Here is a 23,706-nt window from a genome sequence, read left to right as displayed (position 1 = left end):
AAGTTAGATCCAGACAGGCTGAAGTCCCAGGAAATTGTCACATCTTTTCCCAATACTCTTACCTTCACAGGTTGGTGCTTTATTGTTGTGGTGGGTTGACCCTGGCCAAAATGCCAAGTGCCCACCCAAGCCGCTCAATCACTCCCCCTCCTTAACTGGACAGGAGAGAGGAGAGAAAAAAAATAACAACTGGCTTGTGGGGTTGAGATAAGGACAGGGAGATCACTCAGCATTTACCGTCACGGGCAAAACAGACTCAACTGAAAGGAAATGTGATTTATTACCAATTAACTCAGAGAGGAGTAATGAGAAATAAAACCAAATCTTAAAACACCTTCCCTGCACCCCTCCCTTCTTTCCCGGGCTTAACTTTGATCCCGATTTTCCTCCCTCCTCCCCCCCGGCGGCAAAGGGGGAAAACAGGGAATGGGGTTCCTTCATGAACTGCTCCAGCGTGGGTCTCCTCCATGGGGTGCAGTCCTTCAGGAAACGACTGCTCCAGCGTGAGCCAACCTCACGGGGTCACCAGCAGCAAAACTGCTCCAGCATGGCCTTCTCTCTCCCCAAGGGCCACAGGTCCTGCCAGGAGCCTGCTCCAGTGCAGGCTTCCCACGGAGTCACAGCTTCCTTCAGGTATCCACCTACTCCAGCGTGGTGGCGCTCCACGGGGTGTAGGCAGTCATCTGCTCCACCAGCCATGGGCTGCAGTGGGACAGCCTGCCTCACCGTGGTCTTCACCACAGGCCGCAGGGGGATCGCTGCTCCGGTGCCTGCAGCATCTCCTGCCCCTCCTTCTTCAATGACCTGGGTGTCTGCAGGATGTTTCTCTCCCATATTCTCACTCCTCTCCCTCGCTGCAATTACTGCTGCGCAACAACTTTTTCACTCTCTTACACACGTTATCATAGAGGCGAAAAACGCTGTCGCTGATGGGCTCGGCCTTGGCCAGCGGCGGGTCCGTCTTAAAGCCGGCTTGCATTGGCTATATCTGACATAGGGGAGACTTCTAGCAGCTTCATACAGAAGCCACCCATGTAACCCCCCCCACTACCAAAACCTTGCCACGCAGACCCGTTACAGCTTGGTATCCACAGCTGCGTTTTCAGTCTCCAAAGCCTCAGTGTCAGGCTCCAAAGCCTCATTTCTAACTTTGGAGGTTAACGCTTTCGAGGTGCAAGGACTCATTTGCAGGGCCCTCAGTGTCATTTTGAAGCCCCAAAGTCTCCTTTGGAAGCTCCAAAGCCTCCTATCTAGAGCCCAAAGCACACAATGGTGACCACAGCCTCATTCTTACTTTCCAGTTTGGGTTTGTTAATCTGAAGCCACATTTCAGGCTCGAAAGCCTCATTTCTAGGGCCCAAGGGGAGTGTTTGGCTTTGCAATCTGTCACTTTCAGGCTCCAAAGCCTCCCTTTTAGATTCCAGACAGGCATTTGAGGGTCCAAGCTGCATCGTGAGCGTGCTGATCCTCCCTGGGAGGGTCGAAAGCCCTCTTTCAGGGCTCAAAGCCTGAGTTTGCGGTCCCAAACCCTCCGTTTTAAGGTCCATCATGTCAGGTTTAAAGGAGGGTTTGGGCCCTGAAAAGGAGAGTGTGGGCACTGAAATTGGGATTTGCACCCTAAAAAAGAGGGTTTGGGCCCTAAAATGAGGGTTTGGACCCTGAAGTGTGGATTTGGACCCTAAAAAGAAGGGTTTGGTTCCTAAAAAAATAGGTTTTGGGCACTGAAATGGGGATTTGGACCCTAAAGATGAGGGTTTGGGCCCTAAAAAGAAGCATTTGTCCCCTGAAATGGGGATTTGGACCTTAAAAAGTAGGGTTTGGGCACTGAAAAGGGGATTTGGACCCTAAAAAGGAGCGTTTGGACCCTAGAAAGAAGGGTTTGGAGCAGGAATTGGGGATTTGGACCTAAGAAAAGGACTACTTGGCCCCTAAAAAGGAGGGTTTGGGCCCTGAACTGAGGATTTGCACCCTAAAAAGGAGGCTTTGGGCCCTAAAAAGGATGCTTTGGGCCACAAAAGTGCAGATTTGGGCCCTGAATTAGGCATTTGGACAGTTACATGTCATTCCAAACAGGGCTGTACTGTTTTATTATAAACTTGAGATTTTGAGTAACGCCTACCGGGTCACTGCGATATTTTCGGGCAGCATCTTTCCATTGCTTCAGATCGTTACAAGAGAATGGTATTTTGACTCTTCCTGTTTCTCCATCCGGTCCAACTGCGTCCCAGAGAGGAGCTGGGAAAACTTTCGGTTGTCTGTCTTCTCCGGTTTCGGGAAGGTATCTGGCTATCTGGTGGGGAGGAGGGAGGATGTGGAGGGGTACGGACCCTTTCTAAGTCCTCATCTCGCCCTTGTGGCTGCTGAGGGGGCCTAAAGATTTCACTGAGATCTTGTTCTGACCCGGGGTTAGTTTGACTTTTCTCTGTACACCTTTGGCCAATGCGACAAGCCAAACAGCATCTTCTTAGTTTCTTTTTGTTTTCTGTTTGAATGCAAGGACCATGGGGTCTCGTGGGGGTACTAATCCGCAGTCCCTTTGCCACTCAGGATTGTCCTGGAGAACAAAGAACATATCAGCATATGTTACTTCATCCCATTTCCCTTCTCTCCTCAGAAACAACAGTAACTGTAAGAGCGTGTTGTAGTCTAACGTGCCGCCTTCCTTAGGCCCTTTTGCCCCATCTTCCAGCTTATAAAGCGGCCACCATTGATTGCAATACTTGATTAACTTTCTCTTATTTTCTGTGCCCCCTTGTCCTGCTCTATCTTTCCAATGCGTCAGAACACATCCTAAAGGGGATTTTTCATAAGGTTTACTCTTTTCTCCCCCCATCTTTTGGTTTTCAAACCTGAACCCTTCCTTATCTTTTTCCTTCTCCGCACAACTCTACTTTCCACGTACCAACTTTACTACTTATCAATATCCACGTATTACACGGACGTATCAAGGATGGGCACGGCACTCCTTATTCAAGGCAATAATTACATGGCAATTCTTGTTGTTTGGTTTTGGGGTTTCTAAATTAATCTGGCGAACACCACCCCAGAAGCTCAGAGCTGTGTCCCCCCTCCAGCATCGTGTCCAGCCTCAATCGTGTGGCTGTGGTGCTGCTTGTTTTTTTCAAAACACAGCCACTTGAAGTTTTTTGGTTTCTTTTTTTTTTGCAACAACTATCTTTTTAGGTACTGCCAAATTTAGAGTCAATTTTATTTAAAAAACCAAACCAACCCAAAAGCTGGCTGACCACTGCTCCGAGGTGAGCTCAGAAATGAGTTCTCCTAAAGCCTGTGTGCAGCGAGGCAGGAACATCCCTGGCTCACCACGAACCCCTTCGGTGCCAGCCTGGCTGGGATTGCATTTTTGGGGTGCAGCAGCTCCGCAGGCTGATGGGAGCTCACCTGTCCCGCTGCCAGCACGGGTCTGCTCTGGGGTTCCCCTCAGGGTTTCGCACCCTCCTGCTCACCCCAGAAGGCCCACCAGCTTTGTCCCATCCCTGCCCCCGGCCATGTGTCCTTGCATGCCTGCCTGGGGGAGCCAGGGCTGTCCCCACGTGCATGGCCACACATCCCCGCACTGCTTCCAGGGGGTTTCTTGCCTGGTACCTCTTCACTTGTGACAGGTGACAACTTGTGCTAGGTCTCAGCACGCAGTGGGGCTTTCTCTCACAGAATGGGTGGCAGAAAGGGGTGGGGGAAAAGCAGCCCCAAGCCGTGGGGGTGGCATAAAGGGAAGGAAGGGATGTGTCCCCTCAAGGTTGGGGGCAGAGAAGGGGTTATGGTACTTTGCTCTGGAGGTGGGAAGCATCAGCTGCCCCTGAACTGGGCGTCGGTCGGTGCCTCCGTTTTCCTACCAATGGCAGCGTTGGAAGAGGGACAAGGGGGTGACAAAGGGGATTTCTCCACCTGGAGATAAGGAAACGAGCTCAGTGATGCTCATCCCTTGGGATAGGCGACAGCAAACTTGCGGGCTTGGGGTGAGATTTGCTTCTGGCATTAAGCCGTGTCCTGCCGCCACCCTTCCCACTGAGGTCCCCATGTCACACCTCCTTCAGCAGCAGCATCAACCTCCTGCTCCCCCAGACTCTCTTTGGGGCCACCAGCTCCCCTGGCAGGGGCCGTCGGGGCTCGTAGAGGCCAGGGGGTGTCAGGGGGAGCACGGCAACACGGGGCCAGCACAGACCCTGGGAGGGGGTTGGACAGGGGGTGGTTTCAGCTCCTCCGCTGACACGTGGCTGCAGGACCAGGGATGCTGCTGATCCTTCCTTGATGATGGGAAGATCCCAACTCAGTGCCACCCCATTCAGGCCACGCAGGCGCTTGGCTGCCCGTCGCCCTTTATTGCCGCTCACTGGAGCCACTCGCTCGCCTGCTCGGTGGTGGGGGTGGTGGGTGTTCGGCCAGGGACCCCCAGTCCCACCGGGCTGCTGGGGCGCTGGATCCATCCAGCTGGGGCCGGAGGAGCTTCGACGCCTGGGAGAGGTGGCTATGGGATGAGGCTGGCCTGTGCTCCAGCGAGGCAGTGGTGCCTGGGGGCGAGGGGCAGGGGTTAGCCCCCTGCAGCCCACGGGGCAGGCACTGGCTGTGGGCAGCTCTGCCAGCCCAGGACGGGGCAGGCACCTGCCCGGCCAGAGACCCCGAGAAACGGGGTCCTGGCCCCCCCCCTGAAGCAGACACCGTCCAGGAACAAGCCCCCCATGGCCCCCCCACCTCACTCCACCTCCAACATGGGGACTGCTTGCCCCATCCTCCAGTCCTCCCCCTCCATCCTGCCCCTCCCCATCCTACCCCAGACCCTCATCCCACCCTTCCCAGCCGCAGGTACAGTCCCCTGATCACCCCCACCCACCAGGAGACAGCAGGGTGCCCTGTCCCCGCCCCCGGTGCCCTGAGAGGGCCATAGCCGTCTGGCTGAGTGAGGACCCAGCGCTCTGGGGCTGTGAGAGCAGGAGGCCAGTGTCCTGGATGTCCCACTGCCTTGAGGACAGTGTGGGCTTGTCCCTCAGGAAGCCTGGCAGGAGAGACCAGAGGGAGCTGGGGTAGGGGGAGCCAGGGGCAACAGGGGTGGGGGAAAACCTGGCACCCCATAGGTGCCTTGCCCGCCTGGCTGTTCCCTTCACACCTAGCGGATCCCCGGCCGTACCATCCTTACCCACGAGCACAGGCAGCTGCCTGTCCCTCCGGCCCCTGGAGATGCGGCCATCCTGACCCAACAGCTCCATCTCAGTGTGCTGGGAAGGAGAGAGCAGGCTGGCTGAAACACAGGACCGAATTCAGCATCCCCACGCAACCCTCCCACACCCAGCTCTCCCCGGGGGAACCTGAGGCACGGATTCCCTCCAGACGCTCAGCATCACCCTCCCAGCCTCGGTCGCTCCCACCCTATCCCTACCTTTGTCGTCCCTACCTTGAGGGAGAGAACGACTGGGCACTGGAGCGGCCGTGGGGTGTTGGGCTGGTTGCGAGGGCCCCTCTGCAGCTGTTCGCCGATGGTGTGCCAGCCCCCGCAGGACCGCGGCACACTGGGGTACCTGCACTCGGCTGCCCGCTCCCTGTGGGATGGGGCACGGGGATGCTCAGCACCCAGCACTGTGGCACCCTGTGCTTCACCCTGCTACACCGAGGAGGGGGCCAGGGGGCTGCTCCCCAGTGAGGTCCCTCCCGGCTCCCCCCACAACCGCGCTGGAGCTGCTCTTTCCCCACAGCCCCGGTGAGCAGGTCATGGCCAGGGCAGGTCCCTGCACCCCATGCCCAGGACACCAGGAGGCAGGAGCTGGGCTGTCCCAGCTGCAGCTCCTAATTTCAGTGACCTGTTTCACAGGAGGCACCTGACTCCCCCTTGAGCCTGAGGTCAGGCTGAGACCAGACACAACTCGTGACATGCGGCTTCAGCACCATTGAGACAGAGACCTGGGCTAGAGGGGGCAACGCAGAGCGGGCTGTAAACCCCCACAGACCTGGGGCAAGCACAGCTCCGCAGCACATCTCTGCTCCCCTGGCCAGGTCCCCATGAACCGCTCTGCGCCCACCCAAGGAAGAGCTCTCCCTCCCCGGGGCAGGGGGCCCCTGCACCCCAGGGGCCAGGGATGGGTCCCTGCATCCCCTACCTGTACCTGTGCTGCTGTGTTTGCTCCCGCTCAAGGACAGTGTGGGGGCGCCCGACATGGCAGGGGGGCAACGGCCGCATGTACGGGAGGGCCACGACACGCCTGGGGAGGGCAGGAGCCGCAGGTGGGTGACAGGGGACAAATGACCCACCCCAGCTCAGGGCAATGCCCCAAAACCCACGGGCTTGTACCCCCCCAGCATTCCCCCTGCCTGCTGCCCCCCGAGGATGTGTCCCCATCCCCCTGCTAATGGGCAGTGCTGCAGAAAATCTGGGCAGGGTCAGACCCCCCCCAGGCAGCCACCCCCCCATGCCTGGCATAGCAGGGCACCGCCACCACCCATCTCCTCCTCATCCCACCCATGCAGCCCCCCCAGTGCACCCGTGCTGGGTGCTACTCACTGGCCAGGCACCAGCTGCTTTATCTCCTGCACCATTGACCTGGCCAACGAGGCAGAGACACAGGCAGGCTTGGCCTCCATGAGGCTGCTTGGGGGGTGTCCATTGCCCCCCAAACTGGGATGTGGGGGGCTCTATGCAGTCCCATGGGGTAGGAAACCCTCTCCCATTCTTTTACCCCAGTTGCTGGATGATCTGGCCAATGTCATCCGCTTGCTGGTCGCCTCCAACTACCCCCAGCTTCCCAAGGGCATCCTCCAGCTGCCTGAGCTGGGAACTGCAGTAGTGGCAGAGTTAGGGCACGGCTCCCCTCTGTCGTCCCAGCATGGGAGCCCTTCACCTGTCCCATTCCTGCCCAAGCCCCCCTGGCATCCCTGCAGCCCCCTCGGGGTCTGCCACTGGCTCACCTTCCCCTTCTGGCCCTGCAGATCGCTGGCCAGGCCCTGCAGGGAGGACACCCAGCCCCAGAGGTTGGCCAGGACACTGGTGATGCTCTCCTTGTCTAGAAAGACATGGTCCAAGAGTCAGCGAGTGGGTCTCACCCTCGGGGCCAGGCTCTGGGTGTGAGGAGCCCCTGACCTTGGGTGTCCCCATGAAAAACATCCCCCTACCAGCCCTGTCAGGGCTCTCTCCTCCCTCCAGGAAGAGCAGATGCAGCTTCTCAAGCTCGGCATGGTCTGGCTTGCTGTCTTCCAGCTGGGCCACCTGCTCCTTCAGGGCAGTGCAGAGGTGGCCAAGGTGCCCGATCTGGCGGAGAGCCTCCACCATCTCTGCGTAGCGCTCGGAGGTGCTACTGGAGCCCGAGGACCCCCAGGGCACCACGAGCTCTTGCGAAGGGGATGTGACCCTGGGATCGGCATCCAGGGGGATCTCCTGGGCTGTCGGTGAGAGAGTGCCCGCTGCTGGGTGGCCTGCCAGGGCAAGCTGTGCGCTGGGCAAAGCCTTGCCTCCCTCCTTGGGGCTTGTGGCATCCATCTGTATCTCCAGAGCACCGTGGGTGGCTTCAGCAGGGACAGTCTCAGTACCAGGACGGCTGGGTTCCAGGCGGGGCGAAGGCTTGATCAAACCCCTGTTCCTCCGCCTTGGGTCCCTGGAGGTACTGGCTGTGTCCCTGGGATGGTGGTCTGGATGCTGGGGGTCCCTGGCTGCATCCCTGGGATGGTCATCTGCATGCTGGGGGTCCCTGGCTCCATCCCTGGGGTGGTGGTCTGCGTGCCAGGGGACCCTGGCCGTGTTCCTAGGGCGGTGCTGCTGGCATCAGAAATCTTTGATCTGAAGGAGCGCCTGCCCCCATCTCAGGGGTCTCTGGTGCTCTCTGCGTCCCTGCTTGCATCCTGAGGGAGCCAGGCTGTGGCCCTGGAGTCCCCTTGCTGGTCCGTGGCGCAGGCTGTGTCTCTGGTCCCTTTAGCGCCAGCATTGATCTTGCCCTACGTGGTGTGCCTGCATCCAAAGTGGGGGCCTCAGCAGGGGCAGACTGGCCCCCACTGCCCTCCTGGGAAGAGGAGGCAAAGGGGAGCAGGTTTACAGACAGAAGTGCAGCAGCAAGGGCAGACCCAGGGCCCACCCACCCTGTCCCCAGCCCCTGTCCCCACATCCCTGGCTCATGAAGAAAAACTCAAGTACCCGACAAGAGCCCAAAGGCAAAGCCTGCCCACCCCGTGAAGACCCCCCCGAACTCCTGCAGCCACAGCCTCCTGGTCCCTCCCCAGCCCCCTTAGCCCTTTGGTCGCCTCCGTGACTGCGGAGTCATTTCAGCAGCCGATCCAGAGGATCGGCGAACACCCTACTGACGCCACCTAACACAACAGCGTTTTTTCCTCTAGCGATGCGATTCAGTACCCCAGACCTGCTGGACCAGGCCCATTTCCCAGCCCAACGGGCTGCTCCCAAGTTTCAGGAGCAGCAGCCCCAGGCAGGATTTGGAAACCATCTCACGATCCAACATGCTGGGGTTTGCCCCACAACGTCCCTCTGCTGTCCCCTGCTGCCACCTACCAGCCCCAGAGAGACCAGCACGGCAGGGAGCTGTGGTCTTGCCCAACGCTGAGCAAGGACACGGGGCTGTGTGGTCACCCCAAGGGTTTCAGGAGGGGCTGTTGTGGGCCATCAATGGCATAGACAATGGAGGAGGTCTGTCTGTCTGGCCAGCAAAGGAGCTGCCCTGGCTCTGCCTGTGCCAGGTCCTGCCTCCCAGCGGGACGTGCAGGGCAGAGAAGTGCTGAGCAAACCTCCGCAGAGGCCCCAGGTTGTGCAGCAGCTGGTGGCACTGGGGGCTGTGGTCCCACTTGGTCCCGCTCCTGCAGCCAGGATGCCCCAGCACTCACCGCTGGCAGACCTTGGCCTCTTTCTCCTTCTCCTCCTCCTTCTCTTTCTCCTTCACCTTCTCCTCCTCCTCCTTCTTCACCTCCTGCTTTGCTGCCCACCAGGCAATCCTCCAGCACCTCCCAGCGCACCATGTTGCTCACCTCCTCTGGGGTCGGGTAGAGGCTCAGCCTTTCCTTCAGCTTTTTCTGGGGAACCAAGTGATCAAGCGGTCAGCCCTGGCCATGTAGCCAGGCAGGATGGGACCCACAGGAGCGCTGACCCCCCCCCTCACCTCTGCCCAGCACCGTGCCCTGTCCCAGAGGGACTGGGCACACTGGTCCCCTGGGGACGCAGCTGTACCACATCACTGTCCAACGCAGTCTGGTCAGGGAGGCCTCGCAGCCGTCCAGCAGCATCCTGGAGGTTCTCCTGGACAGGGGTGAGGAGAAGGATGGCAATCGGGACACAGGAGCAGGATTTAAAAGAAGCATCCACAAATTAACTGGGGCACAAGACAGAGGGAGGCTGGGCAGGGCTGTGGCTGTATTACACGGGTAGAACTTTATCTCCCTTCCTTCCCAGCACCTCTGTTACTTTCTCTACGACTGTGTAGTTAACGAGTGCCTTAATGTCGCTTTGGTTGTCGGACGTAGGTACCTCTACCACCAGCCTGACCTGCAGGCAGCGGTACCCGTTTCTACCCTCCCCAGGCAGCCCTGGCAAGTGGAGGACGGGGGGCTCCAGGCAGGGTGGGCTGAGCTCCCCTGCTCCCCCCTCAGGACACCCTTCCCACTCGTCCCTCCTAGTGCCCTGCATGCAGGGTGACACCCAGGGCCATGAGGCAGGGGCAGCGGGGTGGCCAGGAGAGGGGCAGGGAGGGGGACAAAGGGCCCAGCTCCCTCCCGGGGGTCTCCGGCAACAGGTCACCAAGCCAAGCGCCTTCTGGATCGTCCGGATGTCCCCTCCCACGTGGGACTGCACTGCCTTCATCCCACCGATCTCCTTGAGAAGATCCTGGGAGAGCGCCATGGCCTAGGAGAGGGGGGCAGCAGGGGTGAGTCCCAGAGGAGGGTCCATGGGGACCAGAAGCTTCACCCCTGCTGTGGTCTGTACAGAGCTGAGGGGCAGCGCAGGGCACTGCTAAAGAAGCGGGAAGCCATAAAACAGGGGCCTGCCCTGAGCAGGGTGAGCGCTCTCTGCTCAGCCATCCGGGGAAACCCTCCCTGCTGCCTTCTCCCTGTCCCAGCCCCGGCAGGATCCGGCCCTGCAGCGCTGAGAGTGGCTCTTTCCTTGAACCTGAGCTTAATTCTTCCCATTGGGGATGCCCAAGCGAAGCATGGCCACGAGCAGCTCAGTGCTGTGCAGGATGAGGCCCCTCTCCTGTCCCCACCGGTACTGGGTTTAGCCCTCGGGTGAGCCAAGGGGATTTGCGGTGAGAGATGAGACCCGTGAGGTGCTGATGGAGCCTCTCAGCTGCCTGGGGAGCTGACGCCGTACTCAGCCGTAGGGCAGGAGTAGGGAAGGGAGGGATGGAGAGGGTGGTGGGGACAGACCTCCAGGGGTGCTGAGCCTCTCTGGACAGCAGAGCTAAGGGCTCCGGGGGCTGTATTGGACCCACCACAACTTGCTGATGGCAACATGAGGAGCAGCATTTCAGCCTCGGCTCTTCCACCCCAAAACTCCATCCCTTCCCCATAGTGAAGCCCCACGTGCTGCCATGAGCTTGGGCTTAAACCAGACCTTGGTCTAAGGGAAGCACAACAGCCGTGCAAACCCCAGAGGAGGGGGCGTCTCGTCAGGGAGCACCCAGGGGACTGGCAAGAGCCTCTACCTTGGAGATGCCGCTCGCATTCGCTTGGATCTTCTTCTTCATCTGCCCCACGTCGGCAGCCATGGAGGCGACGTCAGGGCTGCTTGCCGTCCCCTGCAGCGGGTCCTTCCCAGGGGAAGGACCTCTGCCCTGTCCCCCTTCTTTGGGGCGTGCCTTGGCAGGCTGGTCCCCCTCCAGGAGGTGCCCCTGCTCCTGTGCGGGCAGGTCCTGCAGGCCCAGGTGCCAGAGCATGGCCTGCAGCAGGCTGTACAGCGCCGTCAAGTTGACGGCCCCGATCTCGGGCGTCCCAATGGCAATGTCCAGCAGCTGGGACAGGCTGAGCAGGGCCATCGTTGCTGCCCTGCCCGAAAACTCATATCCCGACCTGGGGAGGCCGGGAGCCTTTTTGCCTGGAGACCTGGGAGGACAGGGGGGAGGCCGGGAGCTTTTTTGCCTGGAGACCTGGGAGGACAGGGGGGAGGCCGGGAGCTTTTTTGCCTGGAGTCCTGGGAGGACAGGAGGGATGGGCAGCCGCCAGCCTCCTCCTCCCCACAGAAAGCAACCAAACCCCATCCAGCCGCTGTCAGGGTGCCCCCCACCGAGGGCAGCGCTTTCTGGGGGATGAAGAGTCCCCCTCCCCGTCACCCCAGCCACCTCCAACCCCCCAACCAGCTCTCCCCGCCCCGGCCCCCAGCGCCACCCTCTCAACCCTCCAGCTCCCCCCTCCCAGCCTGAACCCCCCATCCCCCACCCCCGTGGCCCCGCACCCAGCGGCCCCCCTCTGCACCCTGAGCCCACCCTTGCACTTTCCTCATTGGAAAGGGCACATGCTTTATTACAACGGGCTGTTTTTCACCTGCTGGACTCACTAGTTCATCTGAAGGATCGGAGACTCGCACTGTGGCTCGCTACCTTTCTCTCCTATCACCAAACACACAAGGCTCTTTCAGAGAGCGTAAGGACCTTAATAATACCTGCTCAGGCAAAGAAAGCCTAAGGAAGTTTGCAGAAACAAATTTGTTGATTTTTTTTTTTAAACTGGATTAATGGAAAGAGCAGGACAAAACCAGTTCCAACACAGTTCTGCAAGCTCAGAGCAACCAGCAGTTGGAAGGAAAAAGATACACTGATGAGCTGTGCTACTTGACACATGGTGAAGAGATGCACTGGGAAATAAGGCTCCACTCCCTCCTGACGCTACTTTGGCACTCACATGGTTCATGCAAAAACTACAGGTGTAACAGCCTTTAACCTTTATCCAGAAAAACTTCCAGCAGCAGTAGAAAAAAATAACAGAGATCTGAACTAGGATGCACGGAGAGCGTCCAGACGTAACAGAGTCTTCAGACTCACACCAAACAGCAATCAGCCTCTGATACTGGCCAGGGACTTGCTGTCCATAAGCCAAACCTCTCACTTGCCAGAGGGTGCTGGTTGACATAGTGAACTCGGCACAAACCCTCCCAGCACAAAAAGGACGTGGTGGTGGGCATGCACGTGTCACCAGGTGATAATCTGAGCTGATCTAACCACTGAAGCAAAGAGGAACATCCAGCATTTTGTAACACTTCCCTGGCCCACCTGCACCCCCCGGATTGATACTCTCTACAGGGAGCGCAGCCAAGCGTCCTACCGAGGCACTTGGTACCCCTCCTCTTCGTCAGCTCAGGTCTTACCAGGATTCTGGCCACAGAGGCTTCTCAAGAGGCCAGGCGTTTTGGACACCCTAGATAGCAAGATTTTTCTCCTTGAACGTAACCTCCTTCAATCTAATACTTGAGTAGCATGAGAACACAAGCCACTGCCCATCAAAAAGCCCATCTGAATATTGATTCCAGCCCTCCTGGGTCAAAAAAGTCCTACACGAAACTCCTCATCCGGCACAGCAGGCTGATCCAGTACTATTCCCACAACTCCTCAGTGCCTGGCAATGCCCAGAGTGCAAGCCCAGCTGGGTGAGCAAGTCAGACTGAGGGATGTGACGGAAGAAGGTCCTTTAGAAGGACCACAGCTCCAGAGATCCATGTGCAGTGCTGTCCTTCACACGCACGCCCTACTCCACGGGCTGGTTTGCTGCAAACCTCCCAGAACTGTATAAAAGGTGTCCAATGGCTCTGTTTTGGCCAAAGTGTCATTACTCCTTGGCAGGTTTTGCAGTTAAAGTCACAGCTACCTTGGACTTAAGAGTTAATTGCTGTTTGCACACAGATTCCCCGGCCTCCCCTGCACTGCTATTTCTGAGGCCTCTTTCAAATGCAAAGTCATGTCTCAATCCTGAAGGGAAAATATTCTTATGAGAAGGAAGAATATTTGTAATAAAGTAAGATTAAGCATCACAAGAGAGAAGCAGACCATCAATTTCAATTACAGGCACTACCTACCTGCTTAGATTAGTTATTAATTTATTATCTAGTCTGGACAGTAACAAAACTCCTGGCAGGAGCTGTGAAATACCAAAAGGATTCCCTCTGGCTGCCATCCCACCCTTCGTGTGCATCCACAGATGAGCACCATTTCTGTTTACAACAGCCAGGCTAGGGAAAAGGTTTTTTTTAACAAATGGTGCACTGGCCTACAGAGCTCAAATTTAGCACTATTCTGCTCACGAATACATGAAGTTTCAGCAAATCAGTATCCTTCTGTTCCACAAAGAAAGCAGACACATTCCTTGCTATGCTTAAAGGCTAACACAGCAGCTAGCAACAACAGCAGTGCTTCACATCACTCTGGTTTTAAATGCTGTTTTCAAATGGCTGGTGTTAAATGCAATTTTGCTTTACTTTTAGAGTATGGTAGGCAACAGGTAGACCTACCCAGATCCTAAAGAGAAGTTCTCCCTTTTTCTTCTTCAATTTTCTCTGCAAAGAAAAGAAAAATATTGCAAGCCAAAGATCTACCTACAACCACATCAAATCTCAAGAGAACTGCTCCGATGCAGCGAGAGCTTATGCACAGGTTACCACGGTCCATTTCTTTTCCTTCCAAATCTTTGGACATATCAAGACGTGCAAGTCAGAACTGTCACGAGAAGGTGGCTTGAAAAATGATTCAAATAATAAAGAACATTTTTCTCCCAGACACAAAACCTCCATTTGTACGTAGACAAAAGAGGGCAACAGAAGCAAGCCACAGCTGCACTTCTGCCTGGCATAACCCCTTGGATTACAAGTCGGGTTAAAAGAGTTGCTGGGGGTTTTTTCTGGAGAGCCAGAAAAGATGCTTGTGGTATCTTAGCTTCTGGGCGGAAAAAGACAAAGAAAAAAAAAAAAAAGAGAGAAGAGAAAAAACCCAAACCAACCACCATTTTTATAAAACAAGAATACCAAAGAACACTGAGGGGTGGTGGGGAAATAACCTGCACACTCTAACTCGTGCTTTCATTCTGATGGGAGTAATAGAGCACCACACGTTCAAGGCAAGATTATCACCGGCATGAAGAAACAGCATTCCCAGGTGCATAAACCTGTTGCTTCCGTGAAGTGCTGACAAATGGGTTAAGAAATGCTAAAACAAACTCTGGAGCTAACAGTGTGCATTCAAGTGATAATCACCAAGAAAAATAGTGCTGCATTTACAACAGAGTCTGTGAGCAAAATGGAAGAACAAAGTGTTTTGTGAAGAGATAGAGCTGGAAGGACAGATAACATCCCTGTGCCCAGTCTAAACCTAGGAAAGAGACGGGGGTGGGGAAGTAGGCACAGCCCTACGCTCACTCCAGTTTTTCACCCGCACTCTTCTCCTTCATGGCAGTTTGCTGGGCTCTGGGTTTGAAGCAGACCATCAGCTCTCTGTACAAAGTACTGAATTTCAAAGCCACTGAAATGATTTAACAGATGGTGCTCCACTCCTTTTCTTGAGGATGAGGAAACATCCAAAGAGTCCACACGCATTGGTGAAAGCACAGCCCCAAGCCAGCTGCAAGCTCTGAGACACAAAGAGCACACAATCAGAGAGCATAACCTCGCAGTGACATCCTGTCTCAAAGGCTCCGAATTCTGCGTTTTGAGTGACTTGACCTGTTGCTGCCGCTTTAGCGCAGCCCTTTCAGAAGTGCAATTTTAAGCACCTTTGGCATTTTTCCCTTATGGCTCCATAGGATACCAAATCTGGGTATCACACCAGGCTACACTCCCAGGACAATAAATCAGCCTTTACACTGCGTAACACTCGTTAATTAACAAGGCACGTGATTTCTACTAGAACAGGGAGTAAAGGCGCGAGCCAGGACGCAGGAGCCCAGCCAACTCACTACGAAGCCCACAAAGAACGGCACAAAGTACAAGTCACCGCTGTAGGGCTCTGGGGCTGCTCCCAGCCACGGCTTTCGCCTCCCTTCTGGCTGTAACACCACTGCCAGGGATCCTGAAGTGCAGAGCCTGGAGAGGGAGGACAGGATGCTCCACACCGATCTCACTGTAGCCCAGAGCAGGCTGCTCCACGGTGAGTCTCAGCCACAGGAGTACCCCCACCTCCTAACTGCCCAGACCCAGCTTTGGGGGAGCTGAGCCAGGCAGACCTGCAGACTGGTTGTGTTTCAACAACCGGAGGTTTTTCTGGCCAGTTTTGGCGGAGGGAAGCATACAGCTCTGAGCGAGTAGCACACGTCCTACCTTTCACAAGCAACACAGGGACAAAGCTGAACCCTGCTTCACTCTGCCATCAGGCTTCACACCACCAGAATCGCTGGTGATGGTAAACAGAGCAGGAAGAGCTGATCAAGGGCTTTGTTTGACGGGCCACTTGAGGTGGGAAGAGACTTTTCAAATCACTCAAGTGGACCAGAAAGAACATGTAGCAGAGAGGGCAAGTACAGACACTCACAGCATGCCCTAACCCTAGCTGCATTTTCACCTCTGCCTGGCACAGCACAGCTCCACAGCAGATGCTGCGACACAACCAGGATGCACTAAGAGCTTACAGGCTGCTTTTCGGCGGATATTACCTCCGTATTTTACACCTCCAGTAACAGACTTTATCTATCTCACTCAAAAGCAGGTATCCATCAGATTAGAAAAGTGGAGAGAAGAGCAACTTTCTGCTGAGAGTTCTGGACAAGTTCACCCCATAATCTACCCCACATCTTGCCAAAAGACAGCTACCAAGCCACAGCTTGATTGTTTTACATTTCTGCCTAAGGCATGCAGGAGGGTAAGGTCACTAATCAAGTGGTTTTTGCAGGAGATAAGGTAAGAAAGTGGTGATACACAGCAAATTACTTTGCGTTTGGATAGGTGAGGACTGAAACCAGTTTTCCACTGGAATCGTAACTAAACTGGACAAGGGCCCATTTCTGTATGAGCTACCACTTACAGGGCTCTCCAGCAGCACAAGCTCCCACAGCTGAGCTGCCTTGAAGTGACATGGTTGGAATTCAATATACAGTTGCATCAATGTCCCGGGAGCAGACAAGTATCAGCTTGTGATACTGTGGAGGACAGCATCCTCTTCAGAGTAGGAGGGGAAGGAAAAGGCCAAGAGTAACCACACCAATTCCTGTTTTGTTACCTGGAGATTTATTCATGCCCTTCCAACAAGGGGGACAAGCAAGATGAAGTCCCAAACTTCATTGCCAAACCCCACCTGTCCCTCAAGGCCCAAGAGGAGTTTCACCAGCAACAGAAGCATCGTTCAACTGATTATATTATAGCCTGCCTGTCAGACGGAGCGAAAGTTCCACAGAGCTGGGGCTGGGGAATTCCCGTCTGTGTAAGCCTGGGCACCGCCCGGTAAGACGGAGCGAAAGCTCCGCAGGGTTCGCATTGGTAAAGGGCTGTGAGTCCCCGTGTGGTAATCCGGTAAAGGTACCGTGATATAAACATATTATTATAAAGCTGCTGTTTTAATTGTTATTTTGATAGTACTATTGTTGTTGATGATTTATTGTGTGGGAGTAATAATGGGCCCTTGTTAATTGTGGTTTGAATGAGACGTAGCTCAGCTACAAAGCGAGTGTGGAGCTTTGATCCACGTTTCTGTTATCCTGCGAGGGGTGCAGCCGGAGAGAAGTGAAGCAAAAGAACGGTGTGAGAGTTGAAAGTATCATATTATATTGTGGTAATTTAAAATATAATATTCCTTCCAATATCGTAGAAGGAAGGAAATGAGAGTCCCATACCAAGGACTTGTCCTTTAGGTTGTCTTTTGGCTCACTGGAAAGAGATGCATGAAGAGCTACGTAAGAAGCAACCTACTGAATATTATCATCATGTATGGCCAATGTATAAGCGAGAAAATGGAGAAGTATGGCCCTTGAATGGGACCCTAAACTATAACACTATTTTACAATTGATGTTATTTTGTAAAAGGGAAGGAAAATAGGACAAAGCTCCGTATGTGGATCTATTCTTTTATCTAAGAGAAAAACCTGAGTGGCAGGAAGAATGTGGGTTGACTGATCAAGTAATGCCTCTTATGATAAAGGATAAAAAGGATCAGGAGCGCTGCTCTGCATGGACTAAGTTGAAAACTTGTCTTAGGCATTTAGTACTTAAAAAGGGGGGACAGGTAGATACAGGTCCTGAACTAGATGTTGCTCCTACCGCCCCGGCAGCTCCTGCTGACCTCATACACCCCCCTGTCCCAGTACCTCCTCCTGAACACAAACCTCAGCCTAGATCTGGGCAACTGACCCGGGACACTGGTGCAGAAGGGGTCCAGCCTCTCCAGGCAGTAGTGGAATAGAGGACAAAGAATCTGAAATAGAACCCTCTTCACCAGTGTCCAGGAAAACTCGATATCGTACTCATTTAATAACCCCCTTAAGACTGAAGGCTGGGAGGAAAAAAAGAAAAAAAAAAAGAGAGGTTACATTTTTAGTAGGTGCTGGAGCAACGTTCTCAGTTTTGAATACACAAAAAGGAATGATAAGAGCAAAAACCAGCAAATATTATTGAAGCCACAGGGAAAGAGGATAACTGGCCATTCCTACAACCCCTGGATCTGAAATTTGAAAACAACCATGTAACACATGAATCTTTGTATGTTCCAGAACGTCCAATACCCTTAGTGGGAAGAAATCTGTTATCTAAATTAAATGCATAAATCATTTTTGAAAATGGAGCACTGTTGTTAAAAGTACCTGAATCGAAGATAGGAGAAATTTTAATGATATAGAAAAACCAAAGGTATAGGAAATTCCCCCCTGAAATGAATTATGCCGTAATCCCCATGGTATGAGAAACTGATAGCCCAGGAAAAGCTAAATTGGCACAACCTGTAAAAATTGAATTAGAGGAAGGTGCGAGACTGGTAAGGATTAAACAATATCCGATCAAACCTGGAACAAAACAGGGAATTAAAAAGTTAATTGATAAATTTCTGGAGTACAAAATTTTAGAGAAGTGGGAGTCAGAGTATAATACTCCTGTTTTACCAGTATGGAAGCCTTCGGGCAACTATAGGTTAGTGCAAGATTTGGGAGCTGTAAACCAAACTGTCAAAGGCCTCCACCCAGTGGTGGCAAACCCATACACATTGCTGACTGCCCTTAAAGAGACATACCAGTGGTTTACAGTGCTTGATTTGAAAGATGCTTTCTTTTGCATACCTCTGGAACAGGAGAGTCGTAAATTGTTTGCCTTTGAGTGGAAAAACCCACAGACAGGACACAAAGTACAGCTAACGTGGACACGACTACCCCGAGGTTTTAAAAACAGCCCAATGATCTTCGGTAGCCAGCTGGCAAAGGAACTGGAAATGGACAATGGAGAAAATGGTAACTTCGCGACCAGAACACCTGCTCCTACAGTATGTGGACACATTCTGATAGCTACTGAAGAAAAGTCGGCTTGTATCCAGGTAACCGTTGAACTTTTGAATTTCCTGGGACTTAATGGGTATAAGGTGTCTAAGAAGAAAGCCCCGATAGAAAGCCAGGCAGTCATCTACTTGGGGTTTGAGATTCCAAAGGGACAGAGAAAGCTGGGAACTGCTCGTAAGGAAGCAATTTGTGCCATTCCTGAACCTTGGACTCTGCACGAGTTAAGAGCGTTTTGGGGAATGGGCGGCCGGTGTCATCTCTGGATGATGAATTGTGGACTGACAGCCATTATTGGACACACATATTCCAGTCGTGAAGACCTAAAAGATGTCCCTTTTGGAAACCCTGAGTGGGAACTGTTCAGATGGCAACAGCTTTATACAGAACGGAACTGGATAGGCTGGATATGCGGTAACAACTGAAAATTCTGTCATAGAAGCAAAGGCATTACCTAACACGACATCAGCTCAGAAGGCAGAATTGATTGCCTTAACACGGACATTGGAACTAAGTAAAGTAAAGAAAGTAAACACCTGAACAGACTCAAAATATGCTTTTGGAGTGGTCCATGTCCATAGGCATTAGGGAAAGAAAGAGGACTATTGTCCTCCCGGGGGCAAATATAAAGCATCAGAAGGAGATATTACAATTGTTACTGGCAGTTCAAAAACCGGCCCAAGTGGCAATCACGCACTGTAAAGCACATCAAACAGGAAATACAAAGAGAGCCGAAGGGAACAGACTGGCAGATCAAGTTGCCAGGAAGGTAGCCCAACAACAAGCATTACAGATGGCACTAATTCCCACCAGAACTGTAATGCTCCCTAAAGGATCTCCTAGATATTCAAAAGAAGATGAGAAATTAGCTCAATTATTAAATGCAAAGAAAAACTCAGAAGGATGGCGAACTGCCTCTGAAGGTCAGGTTATTGTGCCACCAGCTCTTGTTGTCTGCCATTGCTTGAGCATTTGACCCAGTCCCACACTTTTTGGACGGGGGGGATTTAGCCCCCGTTAGTCCGTGTGTCTGTGGACAGAGCTCTTTGTGCTCAGCTCCCCCCTGCTCAGGGACGTCCCTGCTGTACCACGGACCGACGTGTCTCATACATCTCCATCCTGACGTCCGTCTCGCTCAGCATCTCTCTCCCTTTGTGGCCCGCTGGCAAAGCATGCCAGCGCTGCCTTGGGCTGGCTGGCCTGCGTGGAACAAGCACCTGCCACTGAGGAGCTGCAGCAGCTGAAATGGCACTCAACTGCTCTTAACTGGCAGGAGACAGGCTGCCCCATAATACTTCAGTGCCTTAAATGAGCTGTTCCCCAAACGGGGAGAGATTCGATGTTCTTGTCCTCGAGCAAGATGCTGTGACCCTTTCAACCAAGAGTGGAGTTGGATGTGAGAAGATCCATTGTTCCATTTCTTGTTTCCAATGATCTTTACAGGCCTTGCTCGATGTGCAGCTGAGGAAACAAATCCAAGTCAGGTTTTTTGAGACCTGGGGGGAGTTCGGAGCATACGCCACCGTGTTCACAAAAGCTGTAGCTGAAGCACCATTCAAGTGAGTAAGCAGACGAGGTTTGGTCATGTCTTCTTTGGAGAGGCTGCACTTTCACAGGGACTGCGGGGGAACAGCAGGTACGGGGCTGCACTTCAGGGCAACACGGTGTAACGATTTTGAAAGACCAGGCGACAGAGAGCAGCTGCTCATTCAGCACAGGGTTGGTTCTTGGAAACGGAGGTCCTGCCCGGGGAGGGGTGGGGACAGATGCTGGTTTCACATTGGAGTCTCACTTGACATCGAGCAAAGCTCTTGTTGTCAGTCTGATTTGAGGAGTGGGAAGGGAATGCAAGTAGAGCTGGGCTTTTACAGCACCAGCTTTTCTTCGGTGTGTAGCCAAGAGAGGCATATTACTGAGCAGGAACTGCTTAGCTGCTGCCATGGATAAGGAAGAACAGCAGCAGGTTGCACAGCAGTGGCTAAGCAAGCCCCCTTGTGCTGTCCCACACGATCGTAGCATTCCTGTCACAGCAGCTGCTGTATGTCACATCTCGGCCGTGAGAAGAGGTGAGATGTCATTAACAGTGACACGTAGAAGTGTTTCATTACGGTGGACAGTCAGAAAGTGAATTCTTGTTTACCACTTTCTATGTGTGTTGCCTTGTGTCAGGATTGCTCCCAAGTACAGGATCGTTTCTTTTTCAGTAGGAAATTTGATGTAAAGAAAATCGGGCCCAGTTTTTAGCATTTACTTTGATGCCAGTGGTGTCTGTAACAGCACAGAGTGAGAGGTGGCTCTCCTTCTCTGGCCGTGTGACAACAGGTGCAGGGATAGGATTTTCTTTGCAGCCTCATTGCCTCATTTTCTTTCCCATCCTTTGTTCTCCCCAGGCGAGAGCGAGAGAAGACGGGGCTCCCTTTCAGCTTAGAGAAGGAGCGGTGCAGAGGGGTGAAGGCGGCTCCTTCTCAAAAGGGTCTCTTGGAAGCTTGGAAGAGACAGATACAACAATTTAACCGGGTCAGCCTCAAGACGGCTGAGGCTATCGTGTCCGTCTACCCTTCTCCTCAGCTTCTGTACCAGGTGAGGATGCCTCAGGAATACTGAGGACTGTGTGCAGGCAGCCAGCTAACGTAAGGAGGGGAAGAAATCATTTCATTGGTATTAAATTGGACACAACAGTTCTGTGCGAGCTGTTTAGTAAGGCAGTGAGGGAACTGGTGCCACGGCACCCATTGCTTTGGCCTTACAGAGCAGGCTACTGAGGGAGCAGTAGTGGTTCTGCATAGGCCTGTGAGCTCCCAAATGAGAGCTGGGGAGAGACGGGGTGAAAAAGGAGCGTCCGTTGTGAAAGGGTGGAGCGGTGACAGGCGCAGAGATCGGATTATTTTTTTTGAGCAACGGATGCAACTGGATGACACTGCTGTTCCTTTGTGTTGCTTTTAGGCCTATAGCAGATGCTCTTTGGAGCAGGAGAAGGAAAACATGCTGGCGAATATCCCCGTGTGCCGCGGCGACGGTGTGACAGCCACCTCCCGGTGGATCGGCCCAGAGCTCTCCTGCCGAATCTATCTGCAGATGACTGCCACCAGTCCTGGCCTCTCTTTGTATTTCACTGGCTAGCCCCAGGCAATGAGGATTTTAGTGTTTGCCTGGTTCAAGTACTCAGTTTTCTGCCGGGCACAAGGACTTAGAGAACAGTCATCGATCCTAGTTTAAAGACTTAAAACAGATTTAGAATTGATTGTAGCAGAAGGTTGGATGAAGTTGCTGAACGCGTGGAGTTTACACAAGAAAGATGGTCAACATCTTCCAGAAGAGCACGAGTTGGACATGGTTGAGAGTCGACAGTTCCTTTTATTTATTTTATCCAAAATAAAATATTTTGAATAATAACGATCTTTGCTTCTTAATATGCCATCTTGAATGCAGACAGCTATGCCATCTGTCAAAAGGAATACTTTCTTCTGCAAGTAGTTATCTTCCCTCTCCACTGTGAAAACTCCTAATGCTAAAGCAACGTGGTGCTGCCCCCCAGTACCTGCCCTAGTGAGGTGGAAGAGCTTTGCCTCACCAAATAGACTCAGTGTTCCACTGTGGCAGATGGGAAGGAGGAAGACTAATTTTCAGATATCAATTTAGACTGCCCTGGTTCAGTCTCCAGACGACTTAATTGATAGAGGGTCTTGAAATCTGATTATATGCGTGGAATTATGAGATCTGAACAGTTTGCACAAAAAAAAGCTTTCTTTTCATTAGATTGAGGAATATGTTTTTAAGAGAGGGTCAGACAGTGAGGGACAAAGAAAGAAGGTCGATTTGTGGATGGAAGGGCTGAAAAAAGGAATACCTAGAGAAGTAATGGACAGACAAGCCACTAGAATCTTAAAAATATTCCTATCCAATTGGATTAAAGAAAAGCCCAACATCCCCTCTGCACCCTCTTTCCCAATTCGTGCCTGTAAGACCGAGGAGAGAAAAAATGAGCAGCAGGCAAACGATCTCCTCCTCCTCCTGTCAGTGAGCTGGGGGGAGGAGGGTGGCAATATTGAAGGAGGCTCACTGAAAATAAAAAGGGCGGCTTGGAGATTACTTGTGCAATTGGGCAAAACGCTCCCTCACCAGTCCCTGCAGAGAGGGTGCTAAAGCTGCCCGGCGAGACAGCAAGTTTGATCCCTGACTCCCTTTCTGTCTGCGAGAAAATACCACCAGCAAAAATCCTACTGTAGGAGTGCACCAATGGGCGTGGCAGCATTGACATGGAACCCGCACACTCTTTAAAACATTTTGGTCTAGTACTAATCAAAGTAAGTGGGGATGTAACTGTGTGTGGAGAAATGAATCGGGGGCGTGGAAATGTAAATATTGTGATCGATATGGAGATGCAACCATTTTAGGAGGAGCACTAGGACCGGGAAACACATTGTATTCTGAGCAACCCATAGACTCTGCAATGTGGGAAGGTCCCTTCGCCAATGGGACCTGGGCTTTGCAAGGGCATTACTGGATATGCGGATGGCAGCCTATCGAAGATTGCCACCAAACTGGTCTGGTATATGCTATGTGGGATCCTTTAGGCCCCTATTCTTCCTGTTAGCCTCTGACGAGGGAAACCAGCTAGGAATTAGGGTGTACGATGAGTTGAGGCGTGAGAACAGGAGGACTGATACCAGTCTGACCCGAAACAGTGGTCAAAAGTGGAGAAAGGATGAGCGGCCCACTGAGAGAATCAGACGACATTATGGCCCAGCTAGTTGGAACCCCAACGAACTGATAGCGGGAGCCAGAGAACCGATCTATAATCTTAACCGCATAACCCGCTTACAGGCAATATTAGAAATCCTAACCAATCGGAGAGCTGATGCTTTGGACTCGTTAGCTGACCAATGTACCCACATGAGAAATGCCATTTTTCACCTTCGCATGGTTTTGCATTCTCTGTTAGCCGAGGAAGGAGGAGTGTGGAAGGATATCTTCGAAATAAGGGACATGTGAACAATCCAGCCTTTCCAGAGAATTGGAGCTGGGACGTACTGGAACTGCTGAAAGTAGAAACAACTTCCGGTGCAGGGGGCATGAACGTCTTACAGGTGCAGGAGAAGAGACAGCCGCCATTCATGACGCCGTTGTAATTTCTCGAAGAAGATGGGTGTGAACATTTGTGACCGTGACTTGAACATGACTCGCAATGTGGCCAGTCAGGTTGGACTATGGGCCGTTAGTTGCGATGAAGCCAATCAGTATTTATTGGGTGTGGTCGAGGGTTATAAATGGCACTGGAAACACGGAAATAAAGGTTCACTTGTTAGATCACATTGATCGTGTCAGTGTTCTCAC

General features: G+C 53.0%; 1 protein-coding gene across 1 annotated transcript in view; it reads left to right on the top strand.

Moving 5' to 3' along the window:
* Nucleotides 1-21,492, top strand: part of LOC147412840 (structure-specific endonuclease subunit EME1-like) — a 34,186-nt gene extending 12,694 nt beyond the window's left edge. Inside the window, exons 7-9 of the mRNA XM_086480949.1 lie at nucleotides 19,816-19,931; nucleotides 20,763-20,952; nucleotides 21,316-21,492. Coding sequence (XP_086337075.1) covers nucleotides 19,816-19,931; nucleotides 20,763-20,952; nucleotides 21,316-21,492 — 483 coding nt within the window. The remainder of the gene's footprint in view (nucleotides 1-19,815; nucleotides 19,932-20,762; nucleotides 20,953-21,315) is intronic.
* The last annotated feature ends 2,214 nt before the right edge of the window (nucleotides 21,493-23,706 follow it).

This window comes from Leptosomus discolor, unplaced genomic scaffold (assembly GCF_034619465.1).
Source record: "Leptosomus discolor isolate bLepDis1 unplaced genomic scaffold, bLepDis1.hap2 HAP2_SCAFFOLD_29, whole genome shotgun sequence".
NCBI lineage: Eukaryota > Metazoa > Chordata > Aves > Leptosomiformes > Leptosomidae > Leptosomus > Leptosomus discolor.
This window is presented reverse-complemented; position numbering and strand designations above follow the sequence as displayed.